This window comes from Calliopsis andreniformis, chromosome 9 (assembly GCF_051401765.1).
Source record: "Calliopsis andreniformis isolate RMS-2024a chromosome 9, iyCalAndr_principal, whole genome shotgun sequence".
Taxonomy (NCBI): domain Eukaryota; kingdom Metazoa; phylum Arthropoda; class Insecta; order Hymenoptera; family Andrenidae; genus Calliopsis; species Calliopsis andreniformis.
Genome location: NC_135070.1, coordinates 8,558,330 through 8,573,556, shown reverse-complemented (window position 1 = coordinate 8,573,556; position 15,227 = coordinate 8,558,330). Strand labels below are relative to the sequence as shown.

The window sequence follows — 15,227 nt, the reverse complement described above, 5'->3', positions numbered from 1 at the left end:
TATAGGAGTAACAAGAGACAGTAGTTAACAGAACAGGGGTAGCAGTTGCGTTGTGGCAGAGATATCTAACTGTCCTGAAAAAGTGAGTTTTCTTTAATATAAAAAAATTAAAAAATAGTAAATAAAGAAACAAAAAGCATCAGGAGACTTAAAGGAATTAATGAAAGCAAACCGAGGGAAATTATTCTTACAAATATGATTTCTCCCTGAATGATACAGTGAGTTTCAAACAGACCGAATTCCATACAAAATTATATGAATAATCTGAAATCCTTATTCAAAGAATACGTCGTTTAAGAGATAAATTCAAATTTATCCTCCCACGAACCACGCTTAATTCTCAGTCAGCTCGCGCATCAGTTCAAACGAAACACGAAATTGCATTATGTATTCATGGAACGAAAATTGATTCTTCATATCATTCAATAAGATATAGTAACTATATTAAATCTGAATATGTTTCTTGAAGATTCTGTGTCATACCTCAATTGCATTCATTTTCTCATCACTCGACCCTTAAATTGTCTAAACGTTGAGGAATCTGTGTGACCGAAGCTCGCAAACTAAACACGTGTAAGTAATTATAATCGAGACTCGTGGTAACAGTTTAGGGAATTTCAAACTTGAAACTACGTTAAAGTCATCTCGCTTTCGAGTGCACATTGCTAGTTATCCCGATGGACGGTTGCGTTAACTATTTAGTTCAAGGATAACACCTGTAGTTTGCATATTACCTTGAACTGTTACTATAACGCAGAATATTAAAGGACTCGAAGTACAGTTTACCCTGGATTGAAATTAATTCGTCTGAACTAGGATTTACGTGAGGCAAACTTAAAGAAACAGACCTCCAACTCTCTAACATATCATAGCTTCTGACTATCCTGTAGAATTTATGTTTAACAGTGGAATACTCCTAGAAGGTGCTTCTTTAAAATAGAGTACCTATAATATTTTGAAATTATGAACCATTTCAACCAGTTTATTATTTTTATTCTGAAATCTTAACTTCATTTCTGAGCCATAAATTCATATCACTAGTTTCTGCTAATAAAGAGCATGTATGTCCTTCGTCTCAATCCTTCAAAGGAAGGAATTTTTCTTCTCTTCTCAAAAAATCGATTTCTTTAAAATGGTTTAGATTTTTTATTTATGAAACTAAATGTTAAATTATTTTCAATCTTTCTATACGATTTTATTATACGTTCAATAATTATGTCGCTTTTTTAGAAATTAAATATTCTGTTAATATTTCATTACTGTACGTTGTTTTACTGTATGCTGAGAAAGTGCTTCTCCTTTTTTTATTTCAAAAAGATTGAGCCATATTTATTTTAAAAAAATTGTAGAAGCTTTATAGTCGTTGTCATATTTTATTAGCACATGATGATATACTTTGTAATAAAAAAGATTACTGTATATTATAATTTTTTAATTATTGCATTCGAAGAAAGGGAATTCAGTAATAGAGTATAGGTTTCTTCGTGATTATCGGTTACGTCGCACGAGGTGGGCGAAATTACGCTTTTTTTAGCCGTCAGCTGGCAGAAGTTAATTGCACCGCTGTTCCCCGTGACTTTTACTATGCATACACCCACGCGTGCACATCCACGTATACGTACGCTTCCCTATCAACCATGTGTAACACTGTTATCACAGTGTCCACGCGAGCACACACGTGCATCCGTTTCTACCCGAGTTTCCACGCCATTAACAGTCTCGAAATTCGATTGTCGATCACGTATAATGGACTATGGCGACCTTTCAACCTTGTCTGACCAAAATTGCTCCATTAACGCGGAATATCCTGGCCTTAACTCGATGGCAACGTGTCGAGGGCAGAAAGACAGAAAAACAAGAAAGCTTCCATTAGTCTAAGATCAAATTTAATATCGTAGTGTTCTTTGCTAATGCTTAATTTGCGAAATTGAGTGAGACTGTAGGTAAGGAGAGAATTATTTTTTCTGTTGATAAAAAATCGATTTCTTTAAGATTTCTTAGCAGAGAAACTATATGAGAAATTATTTTTAATCGTTCTCAATTGTTTTATTATATGCCCAAGCAGTTATAATATTTTTCTAGAGAATTTTCTATTGCATATTCTGACTACATTTCTCCTCGACTACTGTGTCCCTTTTTCCGCTGGTTGGCGTAATTTAAAAAAAGAACTACTCGAAATTTCAAGTGTATGTTGAGAAAGTATCTCTCTATCGTTTGACAAAGCAGGAAACTGATATATTATATATCCTTTTTCTTATTGCAAAAACTTGGATCATTTTTTGGAGTAAAATCGACTATTTGATTTTAACAAGTCGCCATTTCCTCAAATGTTTCTAGTTTTTTTTTACTATTATTCATCAAACGATAACTACATATATATATACAACAAAAGACCATTTCACTTGATTTATTTCACTGTTTTACATGATCTAAGACAGAGACATTATGCCAATCAGTAAAAAAGGGACAAGGTGGTGTAAGAAAAATATAGTCAGAATATGCAATAGAATCTTCTTTAAAACAATATTATAACTACCTCAACATATAATAAATATACACAAAAAGACTGAAAATAATTTGTCATATAGTTTGTTCAATAAAAAATCTTAAAGAAATCGATTTTTTTACCAGGACAAGGAGAAATACTCCCCTCAAAGGATTCGCGAAAAACGGAATCCTGGGCCGATTGGCCCAGGGAGCGCGAACATCCATTCCTTGGGAATGGATGGCCTCGTTGCATAGACGTGTACGGTGCTACCAGCTGGATCAATAACGTTGTCAGGCTTAGCTGGATGTTCGGGAACGTGGAGGTGGAGCACAGGGACGTAGGTATCGCGACGACAATTTTGGGAGCCCTCCGAGTGCACTGAGTTCGAATCTTTCCTTTGAAAATTCATTTCAAATGATTTTTCAGAAATATGAGCAAGATTAAGCTTTCATACTGGAGCAGTAGATGTTTTAAACTTGGATATAAATAGCTAAACGAATTCGTTGAAAGTAAAAGTAAACATGTTTACTATGTGTCTATATGATAGTATAGCAAATAATAAAAATTAGTATAGTAAAAGAATATAGTAATATTTAATAATATAATAATAGGTTTAAGTTGAAATTTGAGAATTAAATATGACTGCTGCATTTATTTTGGTCTTCAATGTAATTTAAAGGTACGAGAGTTGATTAAAAACAAGACGAGTATTAGAATTAATACAGATTAAGATTGATAGTGCTTAAAGTATTAATAGCTAGCAATATTAGTTGATGGAGTGTTAGGGATTATTTTTTCATTCATGGAAAAGCATTCATTCATGTACGACAATTCCTTCGCCGCTGTTAAGCGTTGACTGATCGTAATCGGAGTTCTCTACTGCCCTCCCTTAGTCTGAGGCAACTGCGCATGCGTACACGCGACAGTAGTATACTACGTACTACTCATTACGGGGATGTTCTACTTCCAAATGACCAAATATCTCAAGTTCATTCTCTACTATATTTTTTTTGTAACTGACCACTGTCAAAAATACTTCAACAAAATTTTGAATGGGTTAAAATACTAAAATCCTATCACAAAATTGAATTAAGAAGCTCATATAAAAGACAATCAATCTTTAACAATTTATATTTTTTTCTAGAACATAAAAAATATATAGCATCTTACATTCTTGCTCAATTGATCAATATTTTTAATGAAATAGGTTCTGTTATGTTGTAAATCTCTTTTCTCTGACTATTAAAATGGGTTTTTGTTAACAAAATCGCAAAATTTGATAGTGGCTATTTTCGTTATGAGCTCTTTCATCGTACAATTTGAAAACTAATTTTCTCGATGAAAAATATTAAAAAAATTCTACATACTAAATTTGAACTCTATTAAACTTTCCAATAAATCATAAAAAAGATTAATTAAACTACAAAAAAGAAACGGAAATTAAATTAACTCGAAATTGAATTGTATTAAAACAGTGTGTCAAGTTACAGTCTGATCAACTCGAGACTCAAGTGAATTGGATTTTAAGGACAAGGGTTACGATACTGAGGGTCTAGTATCGAGGGCGGCCAAGAGCCTCAGAAGGGTGTCTTAGCTCCAATAGACGACCAAGGGTAGGAGGCTCGTCCACCAATCTTCAGGGTTCTCAGACTTTGCAAAAGCGAGCTACGAAGTCAGGGACAAACCCTACTGAAATAAAATGCCCCTTCTTCGATCGCAAAGTTTACCCCTAAAATACCAAATCCTTATTCACACCTCTCTAATTGCATTTCAATATAATTACATTCCATGAAACTATTGTGATATATTGCGACTGACCGAATTCCCGGGAAATAGTGATTACTGCTGACCCAGTTACCCCCTGGGGGTGGGGATGTTAAAGTTTTTAATCGTTATTCGAATTTGTTCCACTTTCGAACGCGACAAAGTAGATCAAACTTTTCACCCACGTTAACAAATATTGTAAATTATTGTCATAGAATAAAAAACAATAAAAACAAAGGGATTGCGCTTTCTTTTAGAAATTTCAAAATGTATTTTTTTGTTTTATGAGAATTAGAATAAAATTGCTTTTACATTAAAATTGCGAAAACGTTAAGACATTTTTGTGGAAAAAGTCATGTCACATAAGTTAAAGAATATCAAAGAAATTATATTAAACGGGTCACATTAAGAGATTCGAATGGCGATTAAAATTTTATTAAATCACATAAATTACATTCTGTTGACAATTGTAACTGTTAAAATTTATAATAGTACTTCTTCTAGTATATTCGATTTTTAGTAAAATTAAAAATTCGAGTATTTTCGATGTTACATTTCTATCTTATAAACAACAAACTGTTTTAATTTGAATAATATAATTTTCAGTTTAAATTATGATTTGAATTAATGTTTAGTATCTTACTTTTCATTAGAATATAAATTGTTCATAAATCAATATGAGTATGAATGTTATCATAAATATGAATATAAAATTATGTCTATCGTTTAGTTCTTTTATTACAACTATAATTCAAGATGATTAATCTTTTCTCTAATGAGCATTTTATCAAAAATTCTCATTTAGAATTATATGATGAAATCTGTTTGATTGTTTCTTACATTTCGCTAAAATCTTATGCACAAATATCACCGAGCATCCACGTATAAATAATTTAAAAAACATTCTTGCTGTTCTTGTAGCTACCATTTTATAGAGTCTTTATCTGGATTCACAATACTTATGACTATACAAGAACGACTAAATCTCTGCCGCCGTCCAATCACCAGTAACAAAATTGTACTTCACAGTTCTCACTATTAAATTCTATGAGAAAGTACACTTTTATTTTGCTTCTATTAAGACCTTCGAACTGGTCAGTCTTATATAAAACAAATACCTATCACCTTTATCACTAGGAGTAGAAATTTTTCTCTATGATATACAGAGCAACACAAAATTCTCTCCAAATTTTCATTATTCTCTATCCATGTAACTGTTTAAAGCACATCTCCTTAAGTGTTCTAGTTTTTATGTAAAAAATTTTAACAAACACATGAATCACAAGTCTAGATAAAATTTTACCCTTACTTCGGGCTACTCTATTCTTGATTATGGTAGTTTAAATGTACAGAGACATTTGCGTAACTCTGTAATTTGAAATAATCATTGTTACGTTGTTGAATACTTTTGAAACCATCATAGGTCGAGGGTGATATCAGATCCGTGATGATATTCCTCGTCTAACAGAGGCTCTTGTTCCACCATCATGCGAACTGTGAACAAAACTATTCATGCATACCAACGAATAATAACTTTGAGATTGGATATGTGCGAATACCTCATTATATTACTTTTGCATTGGATATTATGACAGTCTCAGATACATTGGACAGTACTAGACAATATTTTAAAGACAACACAAAAACTGATATAGTTATGCTCATTAGGTTTCAAGTAGTATTATTCGCACATACAGAACATATTATACTATATTGTAACACATTATAACAACTAACATTAAGTAACTATGCTCATTTTTATAATAGACCACTCCTTAAAATAATGTTGACCAGGGATCGGCTACCAGTTAATGTTCATAGGACTAATTATTCTCAACTTTCCATCCCCTAATTTAATTACAGTATTTCCTCGTTATAATCTTATTCTTACATTTGTAATACTCTGAATTTATTTAGAGTGAAAGAATTTTATTTGCAGTCATTCACAATTTTTATAGGCAGAAGTGGGATACCATGAAAGTGTCCCACGTTATAAATTTTCCAACAGTGAGTCTACATCGAAGAAACACTGTAGTTACTTTCAAAATGAGTTCTTATTTATATAAGATTGAAACCACAGTAAAGAAAATATATTGTATAAAAGAATATGTTATGGGTGCCGAGCCCCTTTTTTCCCATAGCCAAATATTCGCGTATATTAATCAACGACCGTGTTCAGAAACATTGAACACTGACATGTAAAATCCTCAACGCGTTTGACAAAGCATTCGAGCCAGGCAACAAGCAGAGAAGAAACATGCAAATATAACTCTTCGCATGCTATTAATCCTCTACTAGTAGGATTACATACCTCACAATTTCTGTACCATGAACAAAATAATGCTTATTTAACAAATAGTTCATAATTAATGGCACAAAAGTGAGCAAAAAAGTTACAAGTGTTTTATGTTAATAGTCTTGTTAAAATAGAAAATGTTTAAGTAGAACATTAAAGAGGACTGAATTCTTTTAAAATTGTATAAATTACGCGTATCCAAAGTACGTGTAAGTGTCTTCAAGAACACTTTGTTTAACTGCTTACCACGTACTTTGCTTATTTATTCTATAATTATAATTTTTATTTTATCTTTTTAAATTTCATTTTATGAAAATATATTTTTCACAACGTTGATTAGACGATATTTCTGTTTATAACACATAAAGGATATGCTGAACAACGCAATTTGAAACATCATACAACCTTTGAGCATTTGAAATTTAAAAATGAAACTTCACATTATAAAGCTCACGAACTGTACATAGGATACCATGTAGTAATATTTGAAGATATATAATTTACCTGAATAATATGATCAGTTTTTGGATAATAAACTTTTACAAAGAAAATCACAACTGTACGACACAAACAAGGATGCAGCATGCGATTTCAAACTTTGAAAGACTAGAAAGTTATTTAAAGAAAGTAAGATTGAAAGAATCACCTTTGCAAATCGTCTTGGAAGGATTAACACGGATTAGATCTGAAGAAGGAAAATAGGAAAGTAATTCCAAAGATTTTCACTGTTATGTCAAGCTTTTCTAATCAAAATTTGTAAATGAAAGATAGCATGTGATAGGAAAAACATTTATCCAAAATGTATCTTTTACAGTTTACGAACAGAAACCAAGATACGCTACATTAGTGTATTAGATGCATATTTATTTTATGGGCAATATTGCAAAAGTCTTTTAGAAATATTGTCGTTTTAATAATCTTAAGTGTTTCATAAAACTTTCAATTCTGCAAAATTCAATTAATACTAAAGGTGTTATATGATTGAAATATCGTATAACTAGTAGTACCTTCTACAACGAAGTGTAATGTCATTTTATCAGGTAATCTGAGTTTGTAAAACATACAGTATTATCCTTCGTTTTCTCTCTGCTATTTCAATTTGAAAATTTTCCTGCACAATTTTTCCATGAAGACTGATTTCGACAATAATACACTTTCGAAGGAACTTTCTCTTTAGACTAAAAGCTTTTTTTACAATACAATGCGTTATACGAACACACTGTTCAATTCCAATAAGTAATATCACTAAAGACCTAAAATAATTCTTTTTTTAACATCGAGTTTTGAATACATATCATAGATACGATGTAACTATTTTTTTTCTCATATTTATATTCCGTAATGGATAAACGCATACTATCGTAATATTTATATTCTATCAGTCACAAAAATTATTGAACATTAGAAATCTAAGTATATACAATAAAAAAAAGCATATTTCAGAACACATATAGTTATTATGATTTTTTAACAAATAACATTCCTTCAATTTCTAATGATTGTTCATTAAAATAAAATTGAGACCTTTTAGAAACAGAAGAATAACACCTCAAATTGGGGTCACTTTTGCATGAAGCAACTATCTTTGGTAGTATTCTTATGATATAAACAGTTTTTGTTATAATTGACTATGCAAATATTAAAATATTTGTATGACGAATTTTTATATATATTTAATTACAATTAAGAGCAATAAGTTGATAAAGAAACGTTAATAAATTCTGTAAAAATTTCTATGAGATCATGGTTGAAGTATAAGAACTGAAAATTAATTTTGAAAATATTTGTTTTCGATTTTGTTTTCAAATTATACATAAAAGTTTTTCTGAAATTCGTTATAATTCAAATGTTATTTAAATTATCTTTACAACTCTACTGCATTATAAATTAATTCTTTACATGAATTGTAGATAAACATAAATTAAACAAATCACTTATATTCAACGATTTCATTAAAACTTATAGCAATAAGATATGAAGTCACTTAAACTTATGTCTGGTCTTTTCATTTAGATTGATCAACAATTCTGAAATGTATTACTTTGCGTATTGCAAGTTCTATTGTTTTCTATTTCATTAATTAAAATTTTGATTGCTAGAATCATGATTTTCTTGCCATCGATAACAACAAAACTGTAACTAACGACAAGTAGTCCTCGTGTTTCCCTTTTTTTTTTTTTTTTTTATTATTTATTTATTTGTATTCAATACTAATCAGATGTGATAATAAATGAACTGTACTATTCAAACTTCTTATATACAGTCAATATAACAAAACTTATCAAATCTCTATTGTTTTCTTATATTGTAACTCTCTTTCATACACAAAACGAATCATACAGCGCATTCATTATCACAATTAAATCCTAGTGATATTTCTTTTGCAATCTGTTACGTTGGGACCTGTTAGTACCATTTTTTTCGGCCGTGTTAGAAACCTGGCTCGTTCGATGATCTCCTAATGGTATCCTAAACAGTTTAATCTTCATATGATCGCAGATCTCAAGACAAATTTGAGCACTATACCGGAGTAAATCCAAAGTAACCCAAATCTGAAATCATACATAGATACGAGACATATAAATATACGGTAATTTGAAGAATATCAGTGAAGTTCATATATACAAATTATTAAACTTACAAAGCACAACCAAAGAACATAGTATTCTTTGATGAAGAAATTGAAATATTGATTCAAGAATAACATTGCTGGACCAATCAGCGAACTATCTAAATATTGCATTTCATTTTTCGTCATATGCGCGACCTGTAATAACAAATAACAGCATCATACAGTATACTTAATTTAACTATTATAATCGAAATATTCAAATTGTTGGTATGCTTACCACTAGTCGATTAGTAACTTTAGCTGCAACCATTCCAAATGCAAGTATATACAATGCAGGATGGTTTTCATACACGTGCTCAGCACTTTTTCTATAAATTATAAAAGCTGGTACTACCACAAAACTAAATGGAATAATTGGAGATAAAACTGATGTTCCCTGAAATTAAATAAATATTATGAAGAAATCTAGAATTTAATAGACTTGATACAAGAACATTGGATAAATATTTGAAAAGTAATTATTACATAAAGCTTATACTTAGAACTAAACAATTTATTTTTGATGAAATATTAAAACAAGCTGAAATTGTAGTGATAATTACAATCTAACAATTTTTAATTTTCATTACTTTTCATTGAAATATTACTATTTTAATGCAAGATGCAGTTTCTTTAAACTGAAGCTAAGAAACAAGTACTTATCATAGTTATCATGCAAAAAAAGTTAGAAATGTTAGAATTTAGTATTAATTTAAGATTAATCAGTAAATAGTTACAATATAGCAACAATACTTATAAAGTCTATATTAACTAGTTTTACAACAATACTTATAAAGTCTATATTAACTAGTTTTACAACAATACTTATAAAGTCTATATTAACTAGTTTTACAACACTACTATTTACATGCAATTCAGTATATGCAATTTCCTGAAATTGTTAATTGATGCAAGAGAAAGTACAATGAATGAATGAGAATACAGAATGAGGAAAGCATGTTTGATGTATTAATACAGTATAGAGTCACAGAGACATAGGAAAAGGTGTTAACCCAAGTGGAAACAAAGGTACAGTAAACAGTTCTGTGTGATGCTCTTGCAAAATTTAGACCCTATACAATTATTTTTGTGTCAAAGTGATTATATATTTTATGAATATAATAATATGATCAATTTATAATTAATTGTTTACTAATTAGCAATACTATATTGTATCAAAATTATTGTGCAAAGGTAATATGACGCAATATATATTAAATAATAGGCATAAATACACTTATTTATATACTTAATATATGTAAATACACTTATTTTGTCACTATATAATGTATCAAAGTTGTTCAAATATGAAAACAAGAGTCATAATGTTTTTATTCGTCTAGTGGGCCTAAATCAAAGTAAAACGCAAAGTGCACTACACAGTGATCCTATGATTTCTGAACTGACTTACTGCGACGGTGGAGCCATTCTTTCCGACACCACCGGCAAGAATGACGGATATGCTGCTCTGTGCAAGTAAAATAGCGATGCCCACAGCAGCCCATAATGGAAACACCTTGACCTCTGTGCCAGTGTATGGCAACTGTGCAAGCGATACGAAAAACCTTTCTATTAGTTAACTCGAAATATATACTAGCAATAATTCCTGGTACAACATGTCACCACACACCAATGAAAATTCCTTGCTCTTGAAACAATTTCAAATTTTCAAAATATATGTTAAATTGTCAGACTAAAGCTCAGTTACAACTTTACCACTGTTCAATCCATCCTTAAATTAAAAGTACAAAGCAAAGTTGTTTATTATTATTTAAAAAATATGTAAACCGCAACCATAACTAATAATTCAAATACACCATCCATGATAACTGATAGTTCTTATATCCTATTTTTTAGGTCAAAAGCTTAAAAAAAGAAATCTATAGAAAATGTGTATTACTATAACAGCCTATAATATTGCTTAAAGTTATTATGTAACCAACCTTATAGCAAAAACTGTTACTCATTTGCATCAGAAGTACCTTCACAAGCTACTTATGTAGAAAGAATAGTTCGAAGCATATGAATAGTACAGTAGGGACTAAATGTGCATAGAAGAAAGAGCACTTTTAGTTTTAGTATTAGAATATAAGCCATATTTTTTCACTGCTTGCGTACCATACAACAATAATTAATAGAATGAATTAATATGCATAGAAATAAGACAGAAATTTAGTACTATAAAAACTATGTTCTCAGCACGAATAATAGTAACTTAAAGATCTAGATAGACAAGCAGAATAAAAGAAGATTTCATTACTATGCTCTAGTTGCAAAAATGTGAATACATATGTGCCTATGCAATTGGTCAGCTTTTATAGTTTATGGAACTTACAGCAATTGTGGAACCATTCTTTCCAATCCCACCGGATTCAAACACTTTACAGAATTCAAGGAATACATGAATGTAGCCTGCATAAAATAACACTGCTACGTAGTTACTGATCGTGCCTACACCGAGCACTGGCATCTAAACAAATGTATAAAATCTTGCTCGTTATAAAAATTGTACAAAAATAATTACAGTCCTTAAGTCAATAAATGTTTATTCTAATAATAAGTTTATCCTATATCCTATGTTTAAGTTTTTCATTATCTCACTAGAATATTGTTAATAGACTAGTTCCACTTGTGGCCCATATTTTGTATACAAAATAATATAAAAATAAAACATTAGATATGAGGGAGCTGCAGAATACACTATGAACTAAAATACAGAGTTCCCCTGTCACTCGTCTACCATCTGCTTTTATTATAAATGAAGCTGTCATTACTGTAATTAAGATAATGATTATATGGAACGTCACACAATATGAATTATGTTTATAGTGCAAACTATAAGTTTTACAGCAAATCATCTACCTACTGCTCTAGATAATTAAACTACTTAAAACATACTTTAAAAATAAGTTGCAAAATGGTTACGTTTATGTTTTATATATTACAGTAAACAAAATTTTCTATAGAAATTGTTTCAAAAGCATAGCATGTGAAAGATATTCAAAAGTTAATACGTTAATAATCGAATTTGTATGAGTATACATCATAGAGGAATATATCCTAAATATCGTTTTTAATGCATTGTACTCCTGCATAAGCTTCTTTCTCTTTCAATTAAATACAATGAATACAGAGGCGCTTCGGTTATAGTTAAACTTTTGGGTCCAAATAAAACTATGAAATTGAAACAAATAAAAGAACTTTTTTAAGTATAACAATTTGGACATCTGAAAATTTGAAATCGTTCGCACTGGAGAAACAAGATAAGAGAGTCAAGGTCACTATTACCGGAAACCTCTGCAAAAATACGCGTTTATAATGGATATGGTGAAATGCAAGGATATAAGAAAGAAAATAGATGAAGGGAGATTAAATGAGTAATAAATTTGGAAATAAAATGCATGTTAAAGTAATAAGTTTCATAGCAAAAAAGTAATTTCAGCGTCGATCCTCATGCCATGCTGCTCCCATTTCCATATCTCCAAAAACAAAAGCCTAATTTAACTAACTTACAGCCACAGTTGAACCATTCTTGCCCACTCCTCCGGTGAAAATCACCGAAAAGATGGAATACAAGTTTGCCAGTGCACAAATCACTGTCATAACTCCTATTAAATACTTAAACATAAAACCATCTATGTATGGTATCTGTAAGAAACAATCTCATTAGACTCATGCAAAAATATCATTTTGAAATTTTTAATTTGCTTCATGAGTCTTGAGATGTAACATGTAGGTAACATTTACTATGAAACTTCTGTTTTTTCTCGATGAATTACTACTTGACATCTGTCTCACTCTTTTTATATGAATACTAAAAAAATCAACCATTCCAGTTAGACAACTTACTCACACAGTACTTTTCCTGTATTATAAATTATCATCAGAAACGTTATACATACTTCATAGTTAGATATGTAGGAAATTTCAAGATCTTGTTCTTATATACGTTCTTGAATATACAACTTAGTGTACTTAAATGTGGCAACATTATAATAATATGAAAGCAACAAAAAATAAACATAAAAAAAAAATTTGATGAAGATCGAAATGAAAAGCTGTGAACCTAACGTTATGCAAAGAATTGAACATTTTATGCATGTATAAAAGATTAAATTTGGTTCAAAATCTAACAACAGAAGAAGTGTATACTATGATAACCTACTGAATGGGTATTACGCAAATGCTAAACTGTATGACACAGCACATAATACTACATACATAAAGATGTATGTAAAGTATTTAATTATACATATATTAATTCTATGTGTTGTGGATTTAGCCTTCAGATCGCACTTATACTATTTTGCCAATTCATAGAACATATTTAGAATATTAAATGAGTGGCCATAATAAATATTATCGAAAAGAATACAACCTCCATCATCCAGACTTTAGGTCCAAAGATTGCAGAAATGAGATGAATGGCTATGATAGTAAACTGTGCTTCAGTGACATCTATCTTGCCAAACCTTAAGGAACCTATTTACAAACAATTATATATCAATATGGAAATATAACAAAGTTATTACTACTCATATTTATTAATGAAATAACTTCTAACCTGAAACATAAGTTTGCCAATGGGCACAATAAAAAAGTGTCATAGCACAAAAGCACTGGAAAAACATCCATGTTGGATAATATCCTAATTGTACTGCTATACACGCTGACAGGGCAACAAAGACTAAAACATATAGTATCTTTATTTACTATGATGAAAAGAAAAAAATATGTAGTACATAAAATTCAACTTTTTCTAATGCTATCTCAAAAATATGTTGTATCTTATCTTTAGTATTGGAAAGCTTTTTAACTCTTGAAAAGCGGTCTGTAATATACTCATGTGCACAATCACAGAATGCTGGATCATTTTTGAGCCAATATTCTTTTGCCAAAGGTTAAGATCAAATAAATTTACCACTTTGAATAGCTTACCCGTTGATATTGAATCACATCCATGATCAAAGAGTTCACCCAATGGTGTTGAAGTTCCTGTTCTTCTGGCTTGTTTGCCATCTATGGCATCTAAACTTTGATAAATAAAAAGGCCCAATGCACATAAAAAACATGCCCATCTAGGAGCCTAAAACATCAAATAACGTTATTTATACTGTATTCTAACTTTTAAAAAAGAAAACAAATATTTGCATGAATTGTATTCACATATTATTCAATTTCTAACATTATAAATTCACAAATTTTCAATTCTACAAATAACTGATAATTTCAACTGATTATCATGAAGAGCTATAAGCATCAAATAAAAAATTTCAAATCATGAAGATAGCATAGAAATACACCTTCTAGCGTAGAGATAAAACTAACTTTATTATACTCGCAACAAGATTTGACACTAACAAAATCTACAAAAGTTGGTGAACAATATTAGTAATAGTTCTATATATCCACGCATACACACTTTGAAATATATGACAAATACTGTCTCTGCTCGTAAGCTTTATTTGAAGTGTAAAAGATAAACAGGACAATAGATTTGACTCTATTCAAAAGGATAAAGCACGATGATAAGGAAAATAGGTTATGTAAACGACGTACCTCTGCTTTAGCATCAGGACTATAATAAACGAGAATTAACGTGGTAAGGATATTGACGATAAGTCCTAGGATCGTGATTAAATTGGGTGCCAGCCAAAGTGGAACTTTACTGACGAGCCAGTCCCACCAGGGTTGAAGCAGTCCATCTAAAAGGCTGTTGGTCGTGCAACTGTATTTGTGCTCGCTAAGGCGTTTCAGTTGTCCGGGCGACAATAACTTTTCCTTATAAAACTGCATAATTTGAGATTAATGGAATACAAGGAACACCAGGAATGATTTACGATAATTCAACGGTCATCGATTCCTCGCAGCACAACGACTAAACATAACAAGTAACTGTTCCGCGTACACGTACGACATCTCTTCGCTTACTGGTTCGAACCGGAAACACAAGTAAAGTCTATGAAGGTTCCGTGAATTTTTCCGTACCTGTGAACTGTCGTTTTTCTATTATACTTGCAACGACAATAACACATTACATAATAAATGAGAATAAAAAACTTTAACAA

General features: G+C 30.5%; 1 protein-coding gene across 7 annotated transcripts; it reads right to left on the bottom strand.

Moving 5' to 3' along the window:
- Positions 1–4,806: 4,806 nt before the first annotated feature.
- Bbc (choline/ethanolaminephosphotransferase 1 bbc) lies at positions 4,807–15,186 on the bottom strand. Of its 7 annotated transcripts, XM_076384519.1 has the most exons (11): positions 14,719–15,186; positions 14,098–14,245; positions 13,724–13,846; positions 13,538–13,641; positions 12,673–12,807; positions 11,495–11,629; positions 10,571–10,702; positions 9,398–9,556; positions 9,190–9,315; positions 8,962–9,100; positions 4,807–5,746 (listed from the first exon to the last, which is right to left on the bottom strand). In XM_076384519.1, exons 1-11 carry the CDS (start codon positions 14,953–14,955, stop codon positions 5,670–5,672), a joined length of 1,515 nt encoding a protein of 504 aa, XP_076240634.1. In that variant the 5' UTR covers positions 14,956–15,186; the 3' UTR covers positions 4,807–5,669. The 7 variants fall into 7 exon arrangements, 6 of the variants coding, with proteins under 6 accessions (XP_076240634.1, XP_076240635.1, XP_076240630.1 ...); XM_076384520.1 differs by lacking the exon at positions 12,673–12,807 and having other exon boundaries at positions 4,808–5,746; XM_076384515.1 differs by lacking the exon at positions 11,495–11,629 and having other exon boundaries at positions 4,809–5,746.
- Positions 15,187–15,227: the final 41 nt, after the last annotated feature.

Excerpts from the sequence above, each read along its gene's own strand:
- Bbc (XM_076384519.1), bottom strand. The coding sequence starts at position 14,955 with ATGCAGTTTTATAAGGAAAAGTTATTGTCGCCCGGACAACTGAAACGC. Across the intron at positions 11,630-12,672 it reads AGAATGGTTCAACTGTGGCT|ATGCCAGTGCTCGGTGTAGG; the intron begins GTAAGTTAGTTA and ends ACATTTGTTTAG. Across the intron at positions 9,101-9,189 it reads ATGTTCTTTGGTTGTGCTTT|ATTTGGGTTACTTTGGATTT; the intron begins GTAAGTTTAATA and ends GTATGATTTCAG.